Below are 25,418 nucleotides of genomic sequence, written 5' to 3' on the forward strand. Positions count from 1 at the left end.
TCATGAATTCAACAGGGATTTTATTCACATTTGCAAGGACATGCCGAGCGTGGGTAGGATGTGGGGAGAGTGAGGTTTGCTCCATGCATGTCATGTTACACAGCACTCATAGAGGTGGCTATGCTGCAGAATTGTTTCACGTATAAGGGTATAAGCCCTCCTATTTGTGTGAAGAGACCAAGAAAAAAAACAGCCTCCATTCTGCCATCCTCTGGGTGATCCCAAACACATTATCATGTTGCAATGATATCTGGAAGTAATGACATTCAGTATAACACATTCATATAACACCCACATGGTAAAAGTTCTTCTTTTATACTGTATGAAAGATAAGTAAAAATAGATGCCAATATAATATTATTAATTCTTAACAATCTCCAGATCCTGCAGATTCCATTTTAGTCTTACATATATATAACTGTACATAATTTGTTTACATCATCCTTCCATTTTTACAGGTTGAAAAATATAGATATAAGTATTATTTATAATTCCTGGATGCAAATACTTAGCAGTCAATGACTTTAAAGTCTGGAACCCATTGAGATCACAAAATATGGATTTTCTTCCCTTGAGAAACTTTGCCAGACCTTTACTACAACATTCTTCTTCCTGCTTGTTGGGGCAGGTCTTTTTGCCTTCAATCAGGTTGATGAGGTTATTTTTCTCAGCTATTGAAGAATATTCCATTACTTTACCTTGAGAACATGTGAGATTGCTTTTGCAGTATGCTTTGGTCATTATTCATCTGTACTGTGATGGACTGTCCTATCAATTTTGCAGCATTTCACTGAATCTGACCAGAATGTATAGATGTCTACTCTTTGGAATTTTTTCTACTCCTATCCACAGTCACATCATCAGTATACATCAATGACCCAGTCCTACTGCCAGCCATGTCCACACTACGCTTCCCTAGCGTTCCATAGATAATGTGGTGTGTATGTGGTATGATCAAAAGCCCTTCCACTGTTTCTTTACATTCTACCTATTATTCTGGTAACAGGTCCAAAGAATCTTGTTTCAGAATTGGGCAAATTTTTCAGACATTTTCTTTAGATATTGATGTTCTGTTCCTGACATAATCTTGATTTACAATCATGAAGACATCTCTCAATTGTAGACTCCCTCTCTTGCATTGATACCTTTTATGATGGACATATTTAGAGTTCCCACAACCAACCATCAAATCTGAATTAAACACTTGGAATCAATGACAGATCGTTTCCTACTTAAACTGTCATGAAATAATAAGGTAACCATCCGTAATGGACCATGAAACCGCTTATCACTAGAAGTCCCAGAGAGGGGTCATTTAACATTTCTACTTTTGGAACCTTTGGAGCTCGGAATTTCTGGGACTTCTAGTGTTATCAAACTATTGACCAATTATTTTTGCACCTAAAAAGAGAATGAACTACCGTATTTAAAAATGACTGTAATTTCTAAATGGTTAGTACGATATTTGTATATAAGCCCTTGAATTAAAGCTTAAAGTTTAAACCTCAATCACATCCCAATGCCTTTGGTTTATATCCATTGTAAACTCGATCACTGTCCAAATAATTTTATAGTAGAAGGGTATTGTAATCCAGCAACGCAAAGAAAAAAAGAAAAAAGCAATCTTTATCTTTACAAACATCTCCATGAAATAATTAAAAAAAAAAAGACATAACAGCTTACGCGTTTCGGACTACAAAGAGTCTTTAATCATAGAAATATTAAGTCTAATCTATTTTATTGAGATGCTTGTTTAATAAATCTCATTTTTTCACTAAATATTTTTGGGGTGCGGAATTGCAATATCCTTCTAATATCTTGATGTTATTTGAGGACACCCGTCTGGAGGCTTTGTGCATCGTACAACTTATATACTGCCTGCATTTCTCGTATTGGTGGTGACGAGCTGATTTTTATTTTCTCCTTTTTTGTCCATATAATTTTATACCCAACTGTGTATAATGGATATATATACACAAAGAATATATGGACAAAGGTATCAGGACACACGTCTTAATCAGGAAACTCAGGTTGTTCATTAAGTTCCAGTGTATAAAATCCAGGCATTAGCCATGTAGTTTGCCTTTACTAACATTTGTGAAATATTGGATCTTGCTCCTGTAATAGGATGCCACCATTACATGTCAGTTTGTAAAATTTCTTCCCTCCTAAATATTCCATGATCAAGTCAAGTGATATCGTTCAAAAGTGGAACCACAGCAACTTGGCCACGATGTGGCAAACCACGTAAGGTTATAGAGTTCACTGAATGCTGAGGCGCACATAACATAAGTTGCCAATGCTCTGGTGACTCAATAACTTAAGAGTTCCAAACCTTCTCTGACATTAAGCACAAAAACTTTGTGCCGAGAGTTTCATGGCATGGATTTTCATGCCACCAAAAGAATAGAAGTTACCTGAATGGTCAGGTCATATCTTTTACTGTAACCGATTTGTGCCTTTGTGAAATGTAAAGCACTAAAAAGAAGCCCGAAAAAGCAAGTAATTTTAACATGTAATTGCATATGTTGTTTTTAGCGTTCAGCTCTTCTTAAGGTGAGTTATGGAGGATACCTGCCTGAAACCATGGTGTATATACTGTACCAATTTTTAGTGTGAACACATCTTTTTAGTACACTATTGTAACCCATAGTCATCTTATTTCTACTATTAATACTACAGTTAAATCTTGCTAGAATACCACCTCCTTGACAAGACCACCATTCGTTGCAACCAGATAATAACCAAATTGCCTTTTCTTCAGTTTCATCATATACATTGCATACAGGCCATCTTCTTTGAGAGGTCCACCTCTATAGAAGTACAATGTTTGCAATATGGGATGGTCTTCTCAAAGATGTCATGGTACTTATTATAATACTGTTAAAAAGTGAAATTTTATTTCAAGGATACTTATGGAAGTGCTACGGCTTTCTTCCATATCAATGTTCTTAAATTTGAAAAGGTTGGTAAACATTTACCTGATAACAGGTAGCACAATATACGAGGAGGTACTGATAAATAGTTGACCCTCAATATTTACAGTAGACAAAAATAAATCCCTTTGCTATATGAATAAGTATTAACAGCACATTAAAAGCGCATGCAGAAAAAGTGTCATTTTGAAATTGTGATTACGAAAAGTTATCCATGTCAGGTGAACATGCAACTTCAATAAAAACTTTCCAAAGGCGTCTTGTCTTTGCAGGATAGTGCACCCACACACAAGTCTTGTATTGCCATGAAAAACTCAGTGAAATCTGCTTTGAAATTGTTGACCATTCGCTATATTCTCCTGATTTGGCTCCATCTGAATATTATTTCTTCCCAAAACTAAAAAAATCATTGAAAGGATGAAAATTTATGACAACAGAGATGGTAATTGATGCCGTGGAGTTTAGGTTTGCAGAACAGGATAACATTTTGTTGTGTCTAAATGATTAGAATTACTTTTTGATGCACTAAATGTATAGCATTAAAATGTGATTATGTTGGATAATATAGTGGTATTACTTCAAAAACGGGTCATTTGTTTCTGGGCTAGGCCAGCTACATATCAATACCCCCTATGTTTTTTTTAGTCCATACATGTGGACTTCAAAAGGAAAGGAATTTACAGTAATTGTTGGTGTACAGAATAGCTTACTAAAAAGTTCAGTGACATCCTGGGAATAGAAGTTTAAAACAAAAACTATGGTGTGAATAAAGGTCATGTCAAGATAGGAACATAATGAAGGAAGTGCAGAACCAAATGACTTAGAAAGGACTCATAACCTACTGGAAACGAGGCCAAAATATAGAATTTTTCTACAATATAATAAGAAATCTAAATAAAAATTATGTCAAATTTAGTGATAATAGCCCTGGCCCTACAATAAAAGAGGCTGAAGACAAAGGCTCTCTGCTATCTTACTATTTGACAACTGTGTGAAACTTCCTGCTCCTCTGCTGAGAGATACCACTGTGTAGGGGAAAACCAAAGTGTGGAAACACAGGAGAGGTGCTGTTATCCCCATGCAGGATGTAAGATAGATATGGAGTGTTACACAGCAGCAAAAAATAAATAAAGATAGAAACAGCACAGCTTCTCCTAAGGCTCTGTTCACATGTCCATTTATCATTTCAGATTGTTCTGCTTAAACGAATAAATGGAATTAGCATCCTGTGTATTCATATTTCAAAAGGAAGCAGAGGGGCCCCATTGAGTTATATAGGGTCCATCTGGTTTCCTTTTGTAGTTCATTTTTAGAACGTAATGAGGAATCCTGCATACAGAACGTTTCTCCTATTCTAAAAATAAGCAACAAACAGAAGGCAGATGGATGCTATATCAATCAATGCGATCCTATGCTTCCATTTGAAACAAGAATGCACAAAATGATAATTCTATTTATCTGTTTGATAGTCTATTTAATATGGAACAGACAAATGGAAAAGATAACTGATAAATGTTCATAGCAAAGCAGCACCCAACATATAGAGTAAAAAATTGCTTCTTTATTAAAGTCTTTTAACACATGTAGGGGGGTTGGGGTTTGCAAGGTTCAACCAGATGATGTCCGTTTCCATATGAGTAATCTTATACAGGTGTGAATGGGTATTAATATTTTAAAGGACTTTAATAAAAAAGCAATTTTTTACTTTATATGGCGAGCACCGCTTTACTTTTCTATGAAAATTTATTATTGCTTTCCCATTTATCAGACTATGGAGCTCCACCATATATTTTGGCTTTCAGTATGGTTTCACTGTGAAATTCTGTTCTCCCCCATTTTTATTGATAGTGCCGAGTGTTTCCTTTTTCATTCGGAGAAGATGAACGAGCATGTGATCAAAGCCTTAGCGATGTAGCTGTGGATGTCTGTGTGAGACTCAGGTAAACCCATTGCAAGAAGCTTATTTCTTTGCTGCATTATACACAGGGACATCTTATTACATGCCTGATAAATTACAATATTCCGTTTGAGGTTAAAGAGGTTGTCCACTACTTAAACATTGATGACCTATCCTTAGGATAGGTCATCAATGTCTGATCGGCTAGGGTCCAACATCAGGCACCCCCGCCGATCAGCCGTTATCGGTGTCAGCGGCAGCTGGCCGGAAGTACATGCCTGCCGAGCTGCTCCTTCTACTTGTACGGTAGTGGCCGGGGATTGGTACTGCACATCCACCTCCTATTCAAATCAATAGAAGGCAGATGTGGAGAACCCTGTGGCGGCCACTACAAGCAGATGGAACAGCTTGGCAAGTGAGAATTTACAATCGGTGGCCGCTGACACTGATAACAGCTGATCGGCGGGGGTGCCTGATGTCGGACCCCAGACGATCAGATATCAATAGGTCAACAATGTAAAAGTTTTGGATAACCTCTTTAAATTTAGGCTTCTGGTTTCTGGTGGGGTACAGTTGCGTTTTACTGATTTAATTTTGGTATATTTATGAGTAAAATAGATAAATAATTATAACATTCTATAGACCTCTTTAAATGGCTTACTATACAAAATGATAGTTATGCTGACTATATACTGTATACTATGCATTCTGTTTAATAAGATGACATTTGCTACATTTCAGTCTAGGTAACCCATAATATCCCAGCATACTGGCTTGTAAACATATGTCTTATTGCTCACAGATCAGGGCCTGGTTGTTCTAAGCATCTCCGAAGAGGATATCCCTTCATAGTTCTCACTGTACATTACACAACATCTATATTAATCACACAGGAGATGGAGGCAGGAGGCCCTTGGTCTCTTCTGTAAAATGCTAATAAGAGGGAAGCGTATGGCCTGTTATGATAGTATTCCGCTACTAAACAGAAGCCAACGCATTATATTTTTGTTAGGCTAGTGGAGAATGTGCCACCATTGACCTGATTCTGTGATACACAAAGTTCATTATGTCTCCCCAACATTCAGTGAATTGTCACCATCTGCTAAAACAGCGCTCATTTTTTCCCAAAAACATCATGCTTTGTAAATGGATGCTCTGCAATCGATGCTGCCTCTGGATCCTAGGATGCTGCCAAGAATAATTCCATGCTCCAACTACAATGTTGGGTATCTTTGATTCTCAGCAGAAACCTCAATCAACTTTTGCTCTTTACCTACAGCAAGGCGATATTGTTGGGGTTCCCATTTTTGCTGGATTAAATCCCCTGGAAAAGCAGGAGACAGTAGCTAGAAAAACAAAGATGCCAATGTGCCGCAACTGATGCGCGGTTAGCTCCGTATTTATGAAAAGGTCCAGAGCTCAATAGGGCAATGCTTTTTCTTCAGTCACTCCCTGCAAAGTAAGTTCAGCTAGAACATTGTCTAAGTAGTTAGGATCAGGGTATCCGTGCCCAGTAAGGTTGGACCCAAACTCAGTCTTGTGATGAATCTCATTCCACACAACTGTGTTCGATTCCCCTGTTGTACTTGAGGTACCAATAGCAAATATCAGGCGCCGATCCCATGCTGCCACCAACAGTCGCAAGACCTGGAATATACCAGACGGATGACATTTTACACTGAATTTATGCAATACATTAATGTTGCTCTATGGAGGTCTTTTAGCCAAATAAACTGTAGCAAAGAAAATAACCATTATGCTTTATGATGGTTCTGAGAAATCTACTGAAGTCATATGATTTATGAAATCTTTATGAATTACCTACATTTTTATTTATAACTAGTCCGGATGATTAGTGCTGAAAGCTCATACATTCTTGGATCCTTTGGTCACCACCCCCAACTTTAAAGAGGACCTTTCTAGTGGTCAATAGCGTCCGGTTCTTACTCTTATTTTATTCCCACTGCTTCCCTGAGTATTATATTTTAGGGTTGTTTTTTTTCAAATTCACCACGCCATAGATGTCAAACTCAGACCTGAGGGCCAAATCTAATCCGCATTGCAATTATATTTGGCGAGAAAATACCAAATGTTTACTAGAACTGGCCTACCAGTAGGTAGCACATGCATCGCTAATACTACAAATCCTGCATTTCTGGTCCAGCACGCTCCCTGGCTACTACACGGCTTCTACAACACCTCCCTAGTAATGTGCTCCACAGCTATGATGCACTTTCTGATGGCATTCACCTGAGCCACAGATACCTCCTCTTCTCCCTACATGAGCGTGCGCTCTCCCATACATCATAGCGTGCATAACTCTAACTACCCTCTATCTCCTCCACAACCTGGGCACTGGTATGCCATGATTTATTTTATTATTCTATTTGGTCATGTATTCTCCATCTTGTTATTTTGTACATTGCTATCCTCCTTTATTGAGATTTTCCTTTTTTTGTTCACACCCCACCATCTTGACTCTGCGAATATTATTTCAGTGCTGTTTACGCATTTTTTTATGTTCGCTACTACCCAATATTTCCTTAGTAATCATCAAAGTATAAGGCTGCCTTAATGGTGCTTCCATAAAGTTCATGCATCAAATAAGGAAAAAAGGTGGAAGCTATATGCCATAAAAATTTCAATTTTTATTGATACAAATTAAAACAATAGAAATAAAGTTAAAATGTGGTCAAGATAGGGACAATAGGGCAAAAACTGGCCACATTAAGGAATACAGTGCCATAACAATATAACATATATGTAATATAGTGAATTCTAAGTGGTTCTACTGCTGCAGGGTTGAGGATATATATATATATATATATATATATATATATATATATATATATATATATATATATATATATATATATACATATATATTTATCATACATCATAGTCATTGAGCAAAACAGCTTCCAAAAAGGATTTGTAATATATCCCCAGTCCAAAAAGTAGGATTATCTGTGTCACATGCAGTAGTTCAGAAAGTAAATATCCTTATACCCAGACCACTGTAAGTATTAGCAGTTCAGGTATTTCTTTAGAGAAAGCATGTTAAGTAGTAAAAAAGCCAGGCAATAAGGGCTAAGAAAAAGATGATAATCGATGGTGGTATATGGGAACTGTACCTTTAAGTGGCGCGTTTCGCGTTTAGCAGTAGAACCACTTAGAATTCACTATTTTACATATAAGTTATATTGTTATGGCACTGTATTCTTTAATGTGGCCACTTTTTGCACTATTGTCCCAATCTTGACCACATTTTAACTTTATTTCTATTGTTTTAATTTATATCAATAAAAATTTAAATTTTTATGGCATATAGTTTCCACCTTTTTACTTTATTTGATGCACCAATATTTCCTTCTACAGCTCTGGCAAAAATTAAGAGACCACTGCAAAATTTTCATTTTCAGTTTGTCTGATTTTTCTCCTTATAGGTATATTTTTGAGTAAAATGTAAATTGTTCTTTTATTCTATAAACTACTGACAACATGTCTCCGAAATTCCAAGCAATAAATTTTGTATTTATTTTCTGAAAATGAGAAATGGTCAAAATAACAAAAAAAACGCATTGCTTGCAGACCTCAAATAATGCAAAAAACAAACAAGTTCATAATAATTTAGAAACAACAATACTAATGTTTTAACTCAGGAAGAGTTCAGAAATCAATAATTTGTGGAATGACCATTATTTGAGATCTGCAAGCAATGCATTTTTTTGTTATTTTGAGCATTTCTCATTTTCAGAAAATAAATACAAAATTTATTGCTTGGAACGTCAGAGACATGTTGTCAGTAGTGTAACGGGGTCTACCAAGCTGGGGTACCTCTTTCAGTACCACCCCGTGTTTCAGGAAGTCCACTCTGCTTTTGCTAGATTCTGAATGAAGGACGCTGGCAGGAATTTCTTAATTACATGAGAGCATACAAAAGCTGACTGCTTCTCCATGTATTTCGAGTCTAAGAACAACCTTTATTTACAGCACACAGAATATATAACACAGATACACAGGGCAGGCCAATAGGAACACAGCAGGCCAGACCTACATTACAATAGCAGGAGGGGGCCGGAGCCTGCCAATATTTACTGTGGGAATTACAAAGGTGGGGGGATGTCAGAAAGAGAATATCTTGTCCAGGGGCGCAGCCTGTGGACTGATGCATTCCACTTGGAAACTATTATACATACATATACTGCATAACATTCTTGGTGCTGGGGGGTTCTGTAACAAGTAGTTTATAGAATAATCAGACAAACTGAAAATTTTGCAGTAGTCTCTTAATTTTTGGCAGAGCTGTATTTGAGAGTCACAACACCCTTTGCATACCCTTGGATACTGCTATCTACCATCCCCACAACAGTAACTTACCTTACAGTATTGGGATTCTCCCTACCCCAGGCAGATTCCTCCCTAACCCATTTTTTACTCTTCCCCCTTTTTTCTGTCTTGACTAATATAATAAATATAAATGTTGGCTCTTGACTTTGTCCAAATTCTTAATTTTGGCCCACTGTGTATATGACTTTGACATCCCAGCACCGATTCCAGAAATATAGATCTTTTTATTCAGTGTTAATTTTCATGATCTTTATCAAGGGGGTGTGTGATATAGGGTAATTATGCAGAGTAGTCTAAAGACCCGCCCCCAGAGAATCTTACAAGCCATGCCCCCGTAGTAAAGGCAAACAAAATTTGCACTAAATAAAAATGCCCATATCTGTGGTATCGTATGGTGTATTTAAAACAGTAAAAAAAGAGCAAAAACTGGACACTTTTGACTGGGTAGCAACTACTTCTTAAAAATGGGTATGTTGTTATAATGTTCTATATGTAATTTATACTTTTTGCTATTTCACATGCCCTTGACTAGAAGAAGGAGTATGGCTTTGTTAATATCTCATTTGTTGTGTCAGTTTGTAATGGAATCCACAAGTTTTTGACAGATCTGCAGCAAGAGGGACACCAGTGGCTCATGACGAACCCCACTGACTTAAAATGGGGTCTAATGACTTCTTCTATCACTTTCTTAGAAAAAATTGTGTTACATGCAGTGCTATTTTTTATGTGAAAGGTGATGGATTCTGCAATGGTGTCTCCTGACAGTGTGCGGCTCTCTCCATTCACTTCTCCTTGAGATTAGAATGGGTGTAGCAGGTTCTGGAGACAAGTGAAGATTCCAATAATGTGACCCCCACATCAGATATTTCTGATACATATTTATGGCATAGTCGCACATATAAGGTTGGATTGATTTCGCTTTACTATGCTAATTAATTTTCTTTGTTTCTCACCTTCCTTCCTTTGTCATTATCTGGCAAGTAACAGTGACGTGGAAATCCTCGGGCTGTGAACTTCCTCCCTGGGTTCGGATGTTCAGGCCCCTGGAAACCAAAATAGTATTTCAAGTGATAAAAAACAATAATTTGTAGACCAAAGTAATTGACCCCATAATTTACACAAAGAACTGTAAATCATTTGCTCATACCTGCATTCCACTTGGAATATCATACACTATGCGAATCGTCTTGTATTCAGGATATCCTGGAAGTGCGTGAGGGATGACATGAAACTCCATCTTCCCTGGCGGTTGTGTGCCTGTTTTCTCCCCATAAATTGCTTTACATGTGGGACACTGCAAGCTGCCATCCTGGGGAGAAAGTATCAAAGGTTCTTTGTATAATGTAACAAACAGAACACATAGTAAAGCTATGATCTGAAAGCTACAATAGAAGAAAAACAAAGCCAAAATGTTTTCCCTTGACAGTCAACTTCAATAAAGAGGTTATTAATCATATCGATAGGATGGGCCATCAATGTTCAATGGGGAGAGGGACCAAATATTGGCATCCCAATTGAACAGCTGTGTGAAGGGGCCGTGATGCTCATTTTAGGTAGCAGTTGGGCAAAGTTTTACAGTGTTGTTCCATTCCAGTGAATAGGACAATTTAGCAATATCTTGTATTAGGACCAGCTACCCAACGGGCACTCCCCAGCAGCTGCACAGGGGGTTAGCCTTGACGTCTGGTGCTAGGGACAGCCTGTGACACCAGGGAGCCGTGAGAGCGGTACCAGAGGCGCTTGTAGGAGCTGAACGCTCTCCAGAGAAGACAAACAGGACCTGTGGTCACATGACCGAGAGCCAGAGGGGGTGGGCGGAGCCCAGCACCGCTGTTTGAGCCTACAGCGCAGGGCTGCAGCGGATCCGGGGGAAAAGTGCAAAAGGGAGAGGAGACCCCAGGGATGTTGAAAGGGGTCACAGGAAAACACGTAGTCACACAAGCCAAAGTCAAACACAGAGAGGTCAGCGCAGTACACAGGGGCAGTTAGAAAAATAGTCAGGACGTAGCAAGAGATCAGAACACTAGAACGGGCAATAGACGGTACAGAAACGGCAGGCAAGTATCACAACAGGGATGGAAACAGATCAGAAACCAAACAGATAGACAGTAGTACATTCACAAAGCAGAGGCACACCAGGGTCATACACACTCAGCCAAGGGTCAGAGTATAAACGACAAAGATTGACCTCATAGTGAGGCTATAAAAAGCCTCCCAGAACCCAGAAAGAGGTCCTCCGAGTTAACCCTGCAACTACCTGATCCGAGAACCCAGAAAACCATGACCAGTATTGCAGTTATGAACAATATAGCGCACGCAAGAATGAACCATTCTGCAAGCACTAAAGAGGCTGCAGCGCTCACAGCGCCCCTTCAAGCTGCTGATCGTCAGAGGTGACGAGAGTCAGACACCCATTGTGTAAGCCGGGAATTTATAAAGGCTGAGTAGCCACTTTAAAGTACCAATTTACAAATGAACAGCATTCTACAGTAATTATTAACCGGTGAAGAGGACCTTCCACCAATCTCAGCACGTTAAACTGGCCATATAATGGAATAGTGGCTAAAGAGCTGAATGAAACATTTCTTATTTTGTTATTTCTCATCTTCTTTGTGGCGACATTAGCTTGTAAAGATTTTATTCTAATCTCCAGTGTAACCCACAGAGCGTTAGAAGATATTCTTCAGTGGGGGGCGTTCCCTTTTTTCCTGCATAACACTGACCAATCATAAACAGGCAGTTTCATGCAGGGAAAAAGGAAACATCCCCAGAAAAGGTCAGGACTGGCAGCTTCTTTTTCTACTGTCTTCCTAAAGTATCGCAGATCTTATTGCCAACACCTACCGCGATTACAGGTGGGAGTGGGGAGGAAAGCAGAGCTTTGTGCCATTACAAACACCATTCAGACTCTATCCAAGCATCTGGTAATAATGTGCTTACTGGCAATGATTTAGAGCTGTGTATGTGACATGCTGCAGCGCTCATCTCATGTCACTAACAGTGTAGGGGGATAGGAAGAACAGCAGAGCTAACAGTGCTGTGAAATTAGAGTTGTAGTGTGTCACATACAGTGGGGGAAATAAGTATTTGATCCCTTGCTGATTTTGTAAGTTTGCCCACTGACAAAGACATGAACAGTCTATCATTGCAGAGAGGTGTTTTGTAAAGACACATCTCCCCCATCCTCTACCCCTTTCAGTTCTTCAATTTTAATCACAATAAATGCCGGCAGTGAGATCTGTGTGACCTGGGGAGAAGAGCAAAACTTTGTGTCTTTCCATATCACGAGAAAGTTGGGTCTGACATTGTCTGGGGGCATTTCCATTTTTTTTCTTCTTCCATGATGCTGCCTGCTTATGATTGGCCAACGTTATGCAGGGGGAAAAAAGCATCTCCATTGAATAATCTCTGATAATGACCCCTTAATTATAGTGGAAGTTAACATATTAGGTGCCATCAACTTTATACACTAATATCTGAGAAATGTAAAAACAAACAAAAATTGACATTTTATTCAGCTCTTTAGCCACTATTCTATGACATGTCCAACTTAACATGCTAAAACTGGTGAAAGGATCTCTTTAAAGTGGTAATCTCACTTCCATATGAGGAGGTGAGTGGGGAAGCCACTTCTACAGATTCTTGCTGGCTCACGTGCGTATCACACGGCTATCCTATTAGTTAGAATAGGTCAGGCGCATAATATCGCACATGCAAGCTGGATGATATCTCTAAATATTGCACCCCTCAACATCTGATATAAAGTGATTGGAGCTGGATTATCCCTTTAAGAATATAAACATCATTATTTAGGAATCTTGCACTCAATGCATTCTATTGCTATTGGGACTAGTAAACAGTTTCTTGATCACAATTCTCCTAACAGCTTACAGTGCAATACACTCTTGTACCGCATAGTAGTCAAATCTTTCCTGAAGAAACATGTCCAATGTCGACCGTAAAGGCTTCTTCTTTTCTAGAATGGAAATCCTTAGAACGCGCTTTATAAAACCCTGACCATGCAGTGAGTGGGGCAGGTAAACTGCGTATTTGGACCATTAGTGATTACATGGAAGCAAAGGAGAAGGAAGCGAACATGAACAATAAATTAAAGAGGGACTTACCTTATTTCCATTATTGTACATGGCGACCAAACATAGGACATGGTACATATGATTACATTTTCCCAATTTGCCGACCAAGTCAGCACGGATTCCTTTATGATTCAGAACACCCTCGTAACCCGAAGCAGTGACCAGACGTTCCATGCAAATGGTGCAATCCTAAAAAGAGAATATAAAGAAAATGAAAACTAGTATTATGCATATAACAAATGTCTTCCTATTGAATACTGCAGCTAAATGTTTCCCGAGTACCTAAATCCCCACGGCACAGAAAGATTTGTAACTGCTATGCAACACTCACCTCATCTGGCGGTGACTTTACTTTCTGGATGTATCTTCGCACTACTTCTTCAGGGTTCTTGCCTAAGTTTTTAGGAAGGAAGATTTCAGTCACTTGAGTTTCTTAATCATTTCCTAAATCAAATACATATACAATTCCATACCCTTTTCTGTTTGGGTGGTCCTCCTACTGAGACCCCTTTCAATCTCAAGAATAGGGATCTGGGTGAACCTTTTCAATAGTCACACGTGCGCACCTCTGCTCGGTTCATTGTAAGGTTAGCACTATAACACTAGTTTAGCTAATGTAGCCACAACAATAGGTATTGGCCCTCACTAAGATTTCCATTTTACATGTACAGATTAGGATTTTTGCAGATAGAACCCATTTATCATTCAAGTCACTGATCACAATTACCAATATAAGTCTATGGTCCCGATTTATCAAAGCCTTCAAGCCAGAACTCCGTTGTAAAAGCTTTCTAATGTTGCAAAAATTAGATGCAACTGACAATTGCATCAAAACGTAGCAATTTTTGACGTTTCCATGCTTGTTACTCCCAGTACCAACAAAATTGGAAGAGATGGGGTGGGATTGGGGCACGGTGAAGGCAGGAAACCACAGTTTGTCTTATTCAAGATGACCTATGGTGTTCCCTATGCCAGAAATCTCACTTTAGTACCTTACTGGAGTAAAATTTTTGGCATAGCACATGGAGGTGCACACCACTCCTCAGACACTCCAGATTCATGCAGAGACGCACCTCCTCATTAATCATGAGCATCTGACTCCAGCATGCCCCTTCATCAAGACCAGCATTGTTCAAGGCAATGGCCGGTCTGGATGAATCGGACCTTATCAGTCCAAGACAGCACAAAGTGTCATTCGTGAGTAATCCAGATGGAACACTTATTGCATAAACTGAAACACTGACCAAATACAGATGAAAATAGGATCCAAAATCTTTATAAAATCCAGATCTTTTATTTGTTTACGAGAAAAATCACTGATATCTGAATGAGGACTTAGGATTTAAAAATTTGGGCCAGCAATAGTCACATAGGATGAGACATCATCACAGGATCCTGGGATATACAGAGATTAGGTAAGTGAGTGACAGAAGCACCAATGTATAGGTGAATATAGTATTTTTTTTTTATTCGAAGCTTTAGAAAAAATGTTCGTTTTAACAATTACATAATCCACAGCAAAATCTGCAAAAAATGGAATTTGGGGAAGATTTTGACTTGTAAATTTGATAGAAAAATTCAACAATCAATCCAAAACAGATCTGCAAAATAAATTGATATTTTGTTGATTTAAATCTTCAACGTGAGTCAATTTCTGTGTAGATACCACCCAAATTTTTCCAGATGGATTGGATTTAGTGAAATCTCTGCCACTTTGCAACCACTGAAATATACTGTGCATTTTCAACCTCTGTGAACATACCCTCAATTTAACAATTGCTGTCACCGTCGTTAGGCAGTGTATTACGAACAGCCCACACCAAAACTATTTCTAGACAGCCACATTTTCTGCCACCTACTTTTCTTCAGGTGTTTCTTTTTGGTCTTTCGACAGATGCCACTGATGCCGCTCACAGGTTTGATATCCTCTTTGTTGACAGGAGGTGGATGCAGGATTGGTTTAGGGGCTCTGGTTAAGCACACAGGTAGCCCCGCTGCACACATCAGAATGCCAGTCATTCCTGACAAAAGAAGAACAGTTGGATGACTATGACCTCCTACTTGCTTCCAATCCCTGATGTCATGGCCAGTGTCTATCACATACAGTCCTATAGTCACCACACAATTATTTAATACCTTTTCTCACAGGTTTATGTTCTGGAAGGCGTAATATAGAGATATATTCAGCACACTCCAAAAGATGTCTGATGCAAAAGAGGGTGTTTAATACAAACGTTTCGGTTAACAAAAGTGTGCTCCATTATTCACAAGGCGTAAAAATGTACACCCGTAAACAATTATAGAGTTTTGCATCAAAATGTTAAGTGTAGCAAGAAATGCAGTTTATACATGGAGGGCTGACACTAGCCGATCAAACACAGTAGATAACTCCAGCTCCTGAAGAGAAGGCTAAAGATAGCCGGTCATAAATACTCAGAATCCAGGGGTAGAGGACGCGGCATCCACCGCATTGTGGACCTGCGGTGGATGCCGCGTCCTCTACCCCTGGATTCTGAGTATTTATGACCGGCTATCTTTAGCCTTCTCTTCAGGAGCCAGAGTTATCTCCTGTGTTTGATCGGCTAGTGTCAGCCCTCCATGTATAAACTGCATTTCTTGCTACACTTAACATTTTGATGAAAAACTCTATAATTGTTTACGGGTGTACATTTTTACGCCTTGTGAATAATAGAGCACACTGATGAAGGTCTTTTGTTGACCGAAACTTTTGTGACTGTGAATACTGTATGTATTAAACACCCTCTTTTGTATCAGACATCTTTTGGAGTGTGCTGAATATATCTCTATATTACGTCTTAAGGTCTGGGCACCTATTTTCATGCACCTCCACCTTTGGGCTGTGCTGATCATTTACGCTACTGCTATGTTCTGGAAGGGGCAGGCAGGACAGAACAGAACATGAAAAACTACAGAATGTCTTCTCGGCAAAGGTGAGGGCCAAATGTAGAAATTAGATGCCAAATTGTATATGTGTGGATAAAATGAAATGTTGGTATAAGTTACTTTGCAGTTGAGCTGTGGACATATTTATTTTATTATGTACTTTTGTGTAAGACAACTTTGCAGAATAATGATTGTACCATGTCCTGTGGAAAGTGTTAAGGCACTTCAGGGGGATGTCTATGCTTGGGACAAAAGACTGAAATCACTCTATGGGATGGCAGACTGCCGAATCATGACCTCGTAAAGTGCGCAAACTCTCTATTTCCCAGAGTGAGATTTGTATACTTGCGATCACATGCCAACTAGTCTCATTCACAATCTCTCAATTCACTGCTATTGAGAGAAGCCAAACAAGTCTAGTTGGCATGTGATCGCAAGTATGCAAATAACATACATGCGGATTTGTGACCACCATTACCAAGACCACCAGGGAATAATGACAGCGTCCACACTGCACAATGTTACATAGAACAACTGCAGACTGTTGTCCCAAGCCTGTACAACCCCGTTAAAATGTGTGCTATTTCTGGTTGCCACGGCCAGAAGACCAACAAGGCTGTAGATACCAAAGAGAAGAAAATTCACTCCAGAGTTAATGCATGCAAGTTTAATTAGGGCATCAGGTTTTCATGAACCTGAATACGATATGTAGCATTGTTTTAGGCGTAGTCCTTCTTCACGCTTATAAGCAGAAATGGAGAGTATATGGCAGGATCACCTAATTACTCAAGCACAGGTTCAAAAGAAGGCAACAGCAACAGCTGTCGCATTACCAGTAGGGATAATAACAGTACGTAAGATTTACATAGGGACAAGGAAAGTAGCCATGGTTAAAGCAGATCTGTCACTAGATTTATCAATACAAACATTATCAAAAAAAGATCCAATAAGGCTGATGTACTATTTTTGAAAATCCATGTCAGAGTGACTGTATAATTCTGATAATGAAGTGAGCATTTTATAAGTCAAGCTATAGATAGAAATAGCTCATGATTACAAATGTATTCAATCAACGCCCACACAGCATGACATCTGCAGCTTGTACTGGACAATGTGAGATCTCAGCAGCAGAAGAGACACTCAGGAGCTGTCAATCAAGGTAGGTAGGTGGAGATTGAGTTTAAACATCCCGAAGGATTATACACATATTGTAAAATTAATTATCAAAGTAAATACATCAAAGTCTAAAAGATCTATAATAATGTATGCAATTTATATTCTGATTTCTGGTGACATATGTGGTTTTAAGATAAATAAAAACATTAGAGTCTCTGCACACCAAGGTTCTCTTCTGTATTTTAAACAGTATACTTTATGTAAGAAGGCCGTGCCTCAGCTTCGCAACAATATTCATGTGCTATGTGCAAAGGAGAATTGTCTTCACAGATATAGCCTAATTTACTTCTTAGATAATCAAGGCAGCAACATTTCTTTAACTTACCAGCCAACGCTGGATGCACAGGACCTGTTCCATTTAAGTTCTTTACAGGCAGAGCTGGAACGCTGCAGAGAGATACATAACATGTTCAAATATGCAAGAAAAACTCCACAGTCTTCAGTGAGGGATTACAGAGCAATTACAGTTTAATACAATTGTATCTGAAATGCAACAAAAAACTAAACCTGTAATGTGCCACCCCCTCTTTATAAATGGGCGGCACCACTTCATTCAATTTTACTAGCCCTATACGTACTAGAACTTCCTCTCCTTCAATTCCCAGCATGCATTGCTTTCTCTTGCCTGCAAGTAGTTTGACAAAAAGAACAAAGAGACAAAGATCAACCCCTGCTTTATGTAATCTGACTCTTCAGTTAACGACAGATTATACTTGACAACAGGCAGTAAACGCAGAAGGATGACACTTAATTTTCAGCACTTTGGAGTGGTTTTTCAGGAGTAAGACACCATAGTTATAAATAAAGTGATTTGCAGATTAGCACGTTATGTAACAAATTAGATCAAGATGTCTGAATGTATTGTGACCATTTAAACTCCAATCAAGCCTATCTTAACACTTGAGAAACTGCTTTAAATTTTATGCAGTGCAACATTAGCTCACATGGAAGAAGAGCAGCATCCACTGTTTAACTAGGCAGTGCCAGCTCATACATTCTTACCTAAGATAAAGACAACATGGAGCATACCCCTAAATGTTCTTTTTTTTTTCACTGAACCTTTTTGGATCAAAAACTGACTTGTCTAAATAAAAAAAACACAGACACATGAATATGCACATAGATTAACAGGGACATATTCTATCCTTGACTAACGCAGAACACTACGTGAAAAACAAACATATAAATGGGGTCACATGCCAGTTATAGTACTGGTATCTTCTTATTTGGCACTCTCAAAGAGTATGGTTTGGGTGTGACTATTTGCCCTGTACCCCATTAAGGTATGCCTCGTCTTGCTCAGCTACAAGACTATTTCATTATTTTGCAGAGTTCCTTGCAGACAGTTGTCTTCTCCATTCATCTCTTCTAGGCTTTGTCTCTACCTAAGTCAGTAACAAAACCTCAAAACTACTGAATCAAAATTCATTATACCATGAATGCAAAAAAATAAAAAGCGTTGTACATTGGCTGAGGGCTTTCTAGAGCTGCAGCAAATGCTACCCAACTACTGCACCCTCTATAAAATAAAAGTGGCGAGTCTACTTACCCCAAATGCAATTGGATTTTCATGGTATTCTGGAAGTGGAAATGTACTTGAAAATCAAGCTAGCTAAAAAGTTGAATACGTAATAGCTGTCCAAACTGAGAAGTGCCGATTGCCTATATACCTGTGTGGAGTCACCTAGCCCCCCTTAGTCTGACATCACATAATGCGTAAAGCCAGCTTCCTAACAAAGACACCACCTGCTCACCTCATTGATAAACAAGGATTATGGGAGATTAAGGACTGAACACTGGAGCCTGGACACGTAACGGATACACACTGCTATTTATAACCATCTTATAAGCAATGAGCAACTGATGGAAACTGCTTCTCAGGTCAGAAGTCAGGATATCCTTTTGTTCTTGACACCAATATTTATTACCAACTCTAAGGCTTCATTCACACATTGGCATAACATGTCCATGTGCTGACAATTTTTTTTCATGGACAGCACACTGATTCATAGTTTCATTGAGCCATACCGACATCAGTATTAAAAATGGGTCAGTGTCTCCAGTGTGAGACAGTCAACGCATGTCCTATTCTCATCGGTTTTGCTGGTCAGCCTTTAAAGTCTATGGGGATCCGTAAAACAAGGATGAAACTAGAAGGACACACTGTGTACTTCAGAGGTCAATCCTAGTTTTATCCGTTTTTAATTGACACGTTGTTAAGAGTCAATGGAAAAAAAAAATTCAGGCAGTCTACCTACTTCAGTGAAAAAGGAGGGATAAGAAATAGGGATTTTTGTGTACTCACCGTAAAATTCTTTTCTCCGAGCCTTTCATTGGGGGACACAGACTGTGGGTGTATGCTGCTGCCACTAGGAGGCTGACACTAGATGATACAAAGAAAGTTAGCTCCTCCCCTGCAGTATACACCCTCATGCTGGCTCTCAGCTAACCAGTTCGGTGCAAAAGCAGTAGGAGATCAATAACATAAGCATGTCATATTATATATGAGAGTATAGCATATCAGATTGAGCTTACGGAATGTCATATTATATGAGAGTATATCATATCAGATTATAAAAACATGCATAAGCTAATACCAGGGTGGGAGCTGTGTCCCCCAATGAATGGCTCAGAAAAAAGGATTTTACGGTGAGTACACAAAAATCCCTATTTCTCCTTCGCCTCATTGGGGGACACAGACATCCCAAAGCAGTCCCTGGGTGGGGACAACATCAGATCAGGCCCTGTGTAACCGCTACTTACAAGTGCGCCACCGCGGCCTGCAGAGTCCGCCTGCCCAGACTCACATCTGTGGAAGTGTGGGAATTATAGTGCTTCAAGAATGCATGCGGACTGGATGAATCCACAAGCTTGCAGGCATGCCTTGCCGACGCCTGGTGCCTAGAACCCTTCGAGATAGGCTGACATCTAGCACGGAAGGACTCCTGGATGGTGAAAAGAATCCACCATGCTATCATGGCCGATGAAACAGCGAAACCCTTCCTGAAAACATCAGGAAGCCTTCCTCTTACCATCAGGAAGCCCAAATAAAGTGTCCAACCTTTGGAAGGATGCCGTCCTCGAGACATACCTACTCAGAGCACTTACGTCATCCAGAATATGGGGAACTCATTCCATTTTGTGGACTGGTACCGAACGAGATGAGGGAAAAACTATGCCCTCATAACAGTGGTAATACAATGCCACCTTGGTAACAAGGGATGGGGATGGCCTGAGGGCAACCTTGCCTTGAAGGTAATAAGGGAAAAAAGTCTGAAAGAGCAGGGAGCTAGCTCCAAAGACTCGTCAGAGTGAGGATATCGCAGAGAAAAAAGGGGCGAACTTCCCTGATAGTAAAGTCTGCCCGGATGAAAAGGAGTCTACTGTAAGACTCCTAGAACCATTAAGGTCCCAATGATCTAATGGCATGCGATAGGGAAGAACTACTTGTGAACACTCTCTGTGAGAAAGACCCTACTTGCAGTTTTGCTGCAGTAAGGCGGGAAGATACTAGCTCCGCAAACAAAAACTGACGTGGTCAGTGCGGATCTCGGAGGATCACTGGGGCCCTTTCTGCATCCGAAAGGCTCTCGGAAGTAGTGGAAGGGGAGTTATGGAAACTGGCACCAAGTCAGAACCAGAGCATGCAGTGCGATGGCTCTTGGATCTCGAGGCCGAACCACGAACTCGAGTACATTGGCATTCAGTCTGGACGCCGTCCGATCTACACTGGAAAGCTCCGATGAAGGCAGATCTGATGGAAGACCTCGGGATGAAGTTCCCAATGATTTGAGGCGGAACCCTGACGGCTGAATTTGTTTGCCGTCCAGAGTTCTACTCCTGGGATATATACTGCAGAGATCACCGAATAATAGGTCTCAGCCCATCAAAGAATGTGAGGTACCTCGGTCATGGAGCCTGACCGTGAGTAGCTGCTAGATGATTGACGTATGGCACCGCCGTGGCATCATTATCCAATTGAATTCGGATAGTGGTGACCCGCCAGAAGGCAGTGGACCTGCTGTAGGACTACCGTTCGGATGTCCAGAGCAATGATAGGGAGAAGAAGACTGGCATTGGTAGTTACTAATAACCATTGAACCGGGAAAAAGGCTCTGGATGAAGAAGGAGCTCAGAGACTATCGTCTGAAAGTCTGTCAGACTTGCTGAAAGCGAGCGGAGCGAAGGAAACCGCTTCCATTGTCGTCACCATTTTTTCTCAGAACCCTCCTAGCAAATCGAATGAAAAGAGGGGATGAGTAATCAAGTGCGCGAGCTCCCTGCTGAAGGGCCGTGACCTTGTCACGAGGGGGAATTACCATCCTTCTGGAAGTGTGCAGGATCATCCTCATAAAGGAGGACCATGTCAAAGGTTGTTAGAAGTTTGAGGTCCAGGGTCGGTGTTACTTTTCGTTTCTCCTTCTTGGAACCAAGATCGCTTAGATCTTGTCAGTCTCCCGTTCAAAAGATTTGATTGGCCAGTTGTTTCTGGTGTGAATCAAGGTAGTTAAGGTCTCCAGCCAGGAGACCATTGCTCTAGCAATCCATGCGGTGGCTAGGGAGGATAGAGCGCTGAACCCGAAGCCACAAAACGGAAAGAACCAGATTTGCTATCTGACAGTCCGTGGTATTTTTAACTGATGATACATTGGGCGGGTATACTGGTAGGTATACCACAGGAGATTCTACCCGGTTAATCTGCCCAGTGGCAGAATGCGTGGCTGCATCCAGCAGGTCATAGTCTTTTGCCCTCGCCGCTCTCTTTTGACGGTGCAGAGATAAAAATTAGGAATCCTCGATCCACCAATCTCTTACCAGGGAAGTGGAGAGGAATTGTCCGGCTTCTTGCATCATCCGCTAAATAATGGTGATGCAGAGGGGGGTGCTCGTACGCCAAAAAGGGTGCCTTTGTACATCCACAGAGTTCAGGTCTCCGGGTGGACAGGACAGGTTGTCTGGCGTTAGGCCTGGGTGCAGAGAGGAAACATGGAGACGACACTCCGTGTGCTCGTCTGTTGATAGTGTGGGGAGATCGGTGCCCTTTAAAGGACCCGTCGCCCTTAAAAATCAGGCCAGGCATGGCCCACGTAGAGGCTTCTGTTCAGTGAATCACTTATCCGGACTGAATGGGAAATGCTCTACGAGAGAGTTTAGTCATCTTTTGAGGGACACTGTGTAATCTAGAGCAGAGCCAGAGTCTTCATCAATGTACCGAGATTGGTTACTCTTCTCTGAAGCTCTGGCAAGTTCAGTCAATATCCGATCCATATTCAGAGCCTTGTTGTCATCAAATCATTGGTGAGGGAGCAGGAAACGAAAACTTCCGTTTTCTAGATGCCTGTATGTTTCTAGATGCCTGTACGCTTCTAGAATACTTGCGACCCCTGCTAGCCAACGTCTCCCATGTAGGATAGTGACCATGTATATCAGTCCTGCGAGCACCCTGAGCCCCGGAGTGTACACGGAGGGATTCAATCTCAGAGAACCATGGATTGCGGTCAGTGAGGAAGTCCACTGAGGGGAACTAGGTACTCTAGGATAAGCTGGGGTCGGCGGCGGAGGGTTCCTCGGATTGATCATGAGCCCTTAAGACCAGGGAATACTGGTCATTCGCCTTTAAGACCAGGGAATACTGGTCATGCGCCTTTAAGACCAGGGAATACTGGTCAGGCCCTTTAAGACCAGGGATGCACCTTTAAGACCAGGGAATACTGGTCATGCACCTTTAAGACCAGGGAATACTGGTCCTACGCTTTTAAGACCAGAGGATACTGGTCATGCACCTTTAAGACCAGAGAATACTGGACATGCACCTTTAAGACCAAGGAATACTGAACATGCACCTTTAAGACCAGGGAATACTGGTCGTGTGCTTTTAAGACCAGGGAATACTAAAATGAATGTTCAAACATTGTTGGTTTCGGGTATAGCCGAGAGCAGCTACTGCCCAGGCGCGGGCGGCCCCATCTTGGAGAAGGAATTTTTTTCTTCTCCAGCAATATGGCGCCGCCCGCACATGTGCAGTAGCAGCTATCAGATCACCTATATACACTGATAGCTGCTACTGCACAGGCACGGCGGGCACCATTTTTAAATGGATTTTTTTTCTATCTGAATAACATCAAACACATTTATCATTGGGACATTAAACATGCGATTTTGCTGCAGAGCAGGTGTCACGGCCGTCACCTGCCTGCAGAAGTTTTTTTTTTCTTTAGTATGTGCAGATTTTCATTATGCAAACTAGGGGGCAAGTCAGTGAGGGATCAGTGAGTTGTCAGAAGCTATACAAATGAATACCTAATCAGAGCACCACAAGAAGACCCCCCACAGGCCGCCTTGGAGCACGAGCATATCATTAACTCAAAACTGAAAATAAAAATTAAAAAACAACCACAAGACAGATTTCATCAACCAAGGTATCATATTAATCAGTATAACAGCGCCGACTTGACACTCTCTGTAGGTTATTGTGCACACCCCCTGACGAAGGAATATCCAAAACGCGCGTCTGGGTGCATTGTACTTGGGACATCGGGCACAAAGGTATATACAATCGTTTAATTATTTTTTGCATGCATTTGGTGTGTGCACTAGATATATACGGTTAGGTCCATATATTTTTGGACAGAGACATTTTTCTAATTTTGGTTATAGACATTGCCACAATGAATTTGAAACAAAACAATTCAGATGCAGTTGAAGTTCAGACTTTCAGCTTTCATTTGAGGGTATCCACATTAAAATTGGATGAAGGGTTTAGGAGTTTCAGCTCTTTAACATGTACCACCCTGTTTCTAAAGGGACCAAAAGTAATTGGACAGATTCAATAATTTTAAATAAAATGTTCATTTTTAGTACTTGGTTGAAAACCCTTTTTTGGCAATGACTGCCTGAAGTCTTGAACTCATGGACATCACCAGACGCTGTGTTTCCTCCTTTTTGATGCTCTGCCTGGCCTTCACTGTGGTGGTTTTCAGTTGCTGTTTGTTTCTGTCTGAAGTTTAGTCTTTAACAAGTGAAATGCATGCTCAATTGGGTTGAGATCAGGTGACTGACTTGGCCACTCAATAATATTCCACTTCTTTGCTTTAATAAACTCCTGGGTTGCTTTGGCATTATGTTTTGGGTCATTGGTCGTCGTTCCATACTACAGATGGACAATCAGTTTGGCTGCATTTGGCTGGATCTGAGCACACAGTATGTCTCTGAATACCTCAGAATTCATTCAGCTGCTTCTGTCCTGTGTCACATCATCAATAAACACTAGTGACCCAGTGCCACTGGCAGCCATGCATGCCCAAGCCATCACACTGCCTCCGCCGTGTTTTACAGATGATGTGGTATGCTTTGGATCATGAGCTGTACCACGCCTTCGCCATACTTTTCTCTTTCCATCATTCTGGTAGAGGTTGATCTTGGTTTCATCTGTCCAAAGAATGTTCTTCCAGAACTGTGCTGGCTTTTTTAGATGTTTTTTTAATCAAAGTCCAGTCTAGTCTTTTTATTCTTGATGCTTATGAGTGACTTGCACCATGCAGTGAACCCTCTGTATTTACTTTCATGCAGTCTTCTCTTTATGGTAGATTTGGATATTGATACGCCTACCTCCTGGAGAGTGTTGTTCACTTGGTTGGCTGTTGTGAAGGGGTTTCTCTTCACAATGGATATTATTCTGCGATCATCCACCACTGTTGTCTTTCGTGGCCGCCCAGGTCTTTTTGCATTAATGAGTTCACTAGTGCTTTCTTTATTCTCAGGATGTACCAAACTGTAGATTTTGCCACTCCTAATATTATAGCAATTTCTTGGATGGGTTTTTTCTGTTTTCGCAGCTTAAGGATGGCTTGTTTCACCTGCATGGAGAGCTCCTTTGACCGCATGTTTTCTTCACAGCAAAACCTTCCAAATGCAAGCACCACACCTCAAATCAACTCCAGGCCTTTTATCTGCTTAATTGAGAATGACATAACGAAGGGATTGCCCACACCTGTCCATGAAATAGCCTTGTAGTCAATTGTCCAATTACTTTTGGTCCTTTTAAAAACAGGGTGGCACATG

General features: G+C 40.5%; 1 protein-coding gene across 1 annotated transcript in view; it reads right to left on the reverse strand.

Annotated features, from left to right (window-relative positions):
• The window catches only part of DTX1 (deltex E3 ubiquitin ligase 1), a 150,767-nt gene continuing 125,349 nt past the window's right edge, over nt 1–25,418 (reverse strand). The window contains exons 4-10 of the mRNA XM_069759914.1: nt 17,683–17,744; nt 15,137–15,298; nt 13,609–13,670; nt 13,308–13,466; nt 10,331–10,492; nt 10,137–10,226; nt 1–6,480 (exon numbers count right to left, since the gene is read on the reverse strand). Coding sequence (XP_069616015.1) covers nt 6,253–6,480; nt 10,137–10,226; nt 10,331–10,492; nt 13,308–13,466; nt 13,609–13,670; nt 15,137–15,298; nt 17,683–17,744 — 925 coding nt within the window. The 3' untranslated portion in view covers nt 1–6,252. The remainder of the gene's footprint in view (nt 6,481–10,136; nt 10,227–10,330; nt 10,493–13,307; nt 13,467–13,608; nt 13,671–15,136; nt 15,299–17,682; nt 17,745–25,418) is intronic.

Source organism: Ranitomeya imitator, chromosome 1 (assembly GCF_032444005.1).
Source record: "Ranitomeya imitator isolate aRanImi1 chromosome 1, aRanImi1.pri, whole genome shotgun sequence".
Taxonomy (NCBI): domain Eukaryota; kingdom Metazoa; phylum Chordata; class Amphibia; order Anura; family Dendrobatidae; genus Ranitomeya; species Ranitomeya imitator.